We start from the raw sequence: 4,530 nt of genomic DNA on the forward strand, positions 1-4,530 counted from the left end.
ATGAAAGGTTACGGTGTTATTATTATTAACGTGTGGTTTGGGATCACGTTGCTTTTTCACACCTTTGTTCCTGGACTGTGAGAAAAAGTATTCTAGGAATTTAACCTTACATTCAAAATTCTTTGATGAGTCGCCCAAAAATTTGGCCGGCTCTGCCTCCTCGTGGTTTTGCTAGTCTTGAGGCAGATATAGGAACCTTACTGGTAATTGCACCAATCACCACATTGGCTGCAGGCTTGAAAAAATTGCTGCAATCATCCCTCAGAGTGGACTGAGGAGACACTGTTGGAGATGTAGGACGTGTTTCACAATGCTTCGTTCATCATATAATTTTTTTCGTTGTCTATGGAAGTTTCCTGTGTTTATGTAACCCCAAAAAGAAAATCGAGAAATCAAACTACATCTAGCAGCTCAGAAGAAACGTCACCGGAAGGAAAAAAGTTGAAACATTCGTACTCTCCTGACTCGAAGGACTCAGATGACGAAGACCAAGTAATGGCGGCTCTGAAGGTGCCAAGGTGGAAGAGTAATCAAAATCATTCATACTCTCCTGACTAGCAGCTCAGAAGAAACGTCACCAGAAGGAAAAAAGTTGAAACATTCGTACTCTCCTGACTCGAAGAACTCAGATGACAAAGACCAAGTAATGGCGGCTCTGAATCTCACAAAAGGTGTCACAAAGAAACTGGATTTGATTTTAGAAAGGCTTTGCAACCTAGACTCGAAGATGGAGGAACTGAACAAAGCTACCAAAGTTTTACAAGGTAAAGTTTCCTCCCTCAAAATAGATGTTGTTTCAGTTAAAGACAGAGTCTTGATGAAAAATCTACACATGTAGAGAGCAATTCCAAATTTGTAGACGGCCACATTAAAGAGCTTGAGGAGAGGGTGGAAGAAAGAAAGGATGAAATTAGTGGCATACAAGCGTACGTTGTACCTTGAGGCGTACAACCGCAGGGAGAATTTAAAGTTCGAAGGAATTCCAGAATTACCTAAATCGTCTGGTCAACAGAATGCAACATCGAAGGTAGACATGAAGGAAGTCTTGGTTAATTTCATGGAAAATGTCCTTGGAATTGAAGACACCAAGGATATCGAATTCCAGCGGGTACATAAGATAGGCAAACCGAAGAGCGTCAATGGAATAATCCGCAGCCGAACCATCATAGCTCATTTTCTAAGATTCTCAGACAGGGAACGTGTTTTTAAATGTGGCCACAAGCTTAAAGATACTGGCTACACGATGTACGAAGATATCCCAAAAGAATTACATGATTTGAGAAAAGCCCAAATGAACAAATTAAAGAAAGCTAGACAAGAGGGAAAACGTGCAAATTTTAGCAAATCTGAGCCCAATAAACTGTATATCGATGGCAAACATGTTAAAATGTAAAACTTTTTGTAGTACGATGTTTGATTGCACAATTAATGTGTGTTACTATATTCTTATGGGGAGTATTATACCCCTTTTCACTTCGGGTTTACTTACATCGACAACTGTCTAGGCTTTTTGAATTACCTTCTTTTTTTTGTTTCCAATTAGTACTTCATAGCTGCGTTTTCCATTTGTGTTTATTTTTATAATTACGGTGAAGGAGCTAAGCCTCGAAGACTACTGAGGGTGTCGTTGATGGATAAGGTTTCAGAACGGTTTATTCTGGAATATGAGGTAAGGGATTTAACTTTCTTTCTCTCCCTGATTCCGTGTGTGGTTTCCGAAAATGCGATATAGTTTTTTATTCGTCATCCAAAGAATATTGTTGTCTTTTAATTAGTGTAATGCTTGGTGTTTGTTTTTTTGCGGTATACACAAATGGTACATTGTTCACCTTTGTAAATGAACACAGAAGCCTGGTGAACGGCAACTCATTTAACACATTATATCTTACGTTCGCACTAGTCAGTATTACGCATTTCAGCTTCTTAGTCATTGAAGTCTTTTACAATCTTGCTGGTATTCGATTTCTTAATATCAGACGATCATGAGATGGGTGTTGATACATGTAAGCTAGTCTTGTTAAATGTAAGGGGAATTAGCAATTTTTTGAAAAGAAGAATGATTTTTACGTGGTGTCGAAAGCAAAAGGCACATTTTATTTTTTTACAAGAAACCCACTCAAAAAATGACACAAAAACACAATGGAAAAATTAATGGGGAGGTGAGATCATCCTGTCGCATGGAAGCCCAAATTCTGCTTAAGAAAGGTGTTGATTGTGTCATTCACTCCAAAATCCTGGCCCCCCAGGGATGCTATATAATTCTAAAAGGGGAAATTAAAGACAAAATGTGTGTGTTGATAAATATTTACGCATCAAACAAAGATACATGTATCAACAAATTTCCTAACATGTTGCTGCCCATGTTAAAATTAGATGCGGGATCCCGCCAATCCCACCTGGGATCCCATGTTCATCCCAGGTGGGATCCCGCCTTTTTCTGGCGGGATCCCAGCTGAGATCCCGACCGGGATTATGGAACGTCCCAGGTGGGATCCCACCATTGATCCCGGGTGAAATCCCGCCAATCCCACCTGGGATCCTGGGTGGGATCCCACCAATCCTACCCTGGATCCCAGGTGGGATCCCACCTTTAATCCCAGGTGGGATTAAAGAGGCCCTCCCACCTACGATGACAGGCAGGATCAGTACCTTCCTCCCAGGATCACATATGCTATTGTTAGTGCTGGCTTGTATGAATTCTGATATGCCAACCAGGATTCTTGCTGCAGTAAGGATTTCAGGGTTGACCAGGGGATAAAAAAAAACGGGGAAGCCGCGGCCACAGGGCCAGCCTGGCCTGGCCTCGCCGGGGTTGGCCGGGGCCAAAATTGGAAAGGGAAAGCGAAAAAACAAATGGTCTGCCTTGACTGGCCAGGGTCAAAACTGGCAAGTCAAGCCTTGCCAAGACTTTTCACGCAATTCCCGTCCTGTCCCATGGCATACATTCAGTGAACAGCTGTGATTCTTCCTAGTGTTGGACTACATTCACTGGTCAGTTTTCTGAAGTAATAAGGTCCTTTAATCAACATACAAACAAGTAGCACAGTTTCACATTCAGCTTCAATGGGTATTAATTTATGTACAGATCATTACATTTCAGAAACTGCAAAAACTAAAAAGGTCATAATATCCTGCTCCTGTAAAATAATATTCCAGCAAATCAGAGATGTGCTAGGAACTACAAAAAATCCATTACAGTCAAGCTATTAACAGTAACAGTTACAGAGGTCAATGCAGTACCTAAATTCATGATGTTTTAAAATAAAATACGAAAAAAGCTTTTAAACATTTTAGATAAACCACAGAACTATAACAAGTCTGCAAAGAGAGATCCTTAAATACATCATTATTCAAACCATAACTGGTTGAGGACACAGAATTGACTGCTAAGCATTTTTGTCTGCTGTAAAGGACCTTTCCCTGCTGTCCCATCAAAGATTTTTTCAGGAACTGTCTCTTTATACTCTTTCATGGCAACTTAAAAAAATACAGTATATACAGTATTATTATACTTCAAAGATGCATGTACTGATTCCGCTAAATAATGTGCACTGATCATTTCTATTACAACTAAAGTGTGTGAAGAGTAAACTCATAAATTTGGATCTCTTTACTTACAGACGTCAATAATACCTTTCTCAGGCATTTTCTGCATTGATTACAATAGTTAAAGTGACAGCATTTAGCATGTTTACGAGAAGGAATCATTTGTCAATCGTATACATATAACTTGCAGTATGTGCACTTGTTTTCCAAACCATTTGCTTCACCATTTGCTCTAAAACTTCCTTATTCTTCATTAAAGGTTTATCAATTTTTTTACAGGGTTATAGCATTTAAACCAAATTGAGGTGTGAAAAATGTGAATTCTATATACCGGTAAACCAATCCTCATTTTAAAGACAATAAGGCATCAAATCAAATGTTATTCGCTTAAAGTTAACTCTTACGTTTTTACTTGAGTTGTTGTAAGCATTTCTTTGCCTGGATAAGGATTTAAAGAGTAAAACTAACCAAAAAATCGTCACCATGCACAAAAGTGTGATCGTTGATACACGAACGTTTGAATAAAACCGCCCAAAATCTGTAGGAGCTGGACTGGTTACCACTGACTGCTGACCAAAACGAAAAGGGCTCACTAGTTTCCAGTCCGGTCTCTCACGTGTTATTCAAGATGGCGGAGGATGACAATCTTTCCACGGATTTATTATAAATGGGCAAGATTTGAAAGATACTGGAGTTCATTGAAAGGATTATTAGTACTGACTTGGAGTGTGTAATTTTCAAGAGTAATGCATCATGTTCCTTTTGGAATAAGGCCGATTATGAGAGCATCAAACAAGGTAATCCGTTGATGATATTTGTCACATTATCTATAGAACATCAGAATAAAAGATCTCTTTTTTATTTCTCCGTGTACAGAGTGATTTTATGTTCAAAGTTTGGGGCCTTTAAAGGACATTGTTTAAGCAAAGTACATATATTACAAGTGGTGAATTAACTCGAAAAATATCGCATTCACATTGGCAT

General features: G+C 39.0%; 1 protein-coding gene across 1 annotated transcript; it reads left to right on the forward strand.

The window, feature by feature from the left end:
- Positions 1–904: 904 nt before the first annotated feature.
- Positions 905–1,393, forward strand: LOC137995827 (uncharacterized). The gene has a single exon (XM_068841301.1). It carries the CDS (start codon positions 905–907, stop codon positions 1,391–1,393), a length of 489 nt encoding a protein of 162 aa, XP_068697402.1.
- Positions 1,394–4,530: the final 3,137 nt, after the last annotated feature.

This window comes from Montipora foliosa, chromosome 3 (genome assembly GCF_036669935.1).
Source record: "Montipora foliosa isolate CH-2021 chromosome 3, ASM3666993v2, whole genome shotgun sequence".
Lineage (NCBI taxonomy): Eukaryota > Metazoa > Cnidaria > Anthozoa > Scleractinia > Acroporidae > Montipora > Montipora foliosa.

Excerpts from the sequence above, each read along its gene's own strand:
- LOC137995827 (XM_068841301.1), top strand. The coding sequence starts at position 905 with ATGAAATTAGTGGCATACAAGCGTACGTTGTACCTTGAGGCGTACAAC.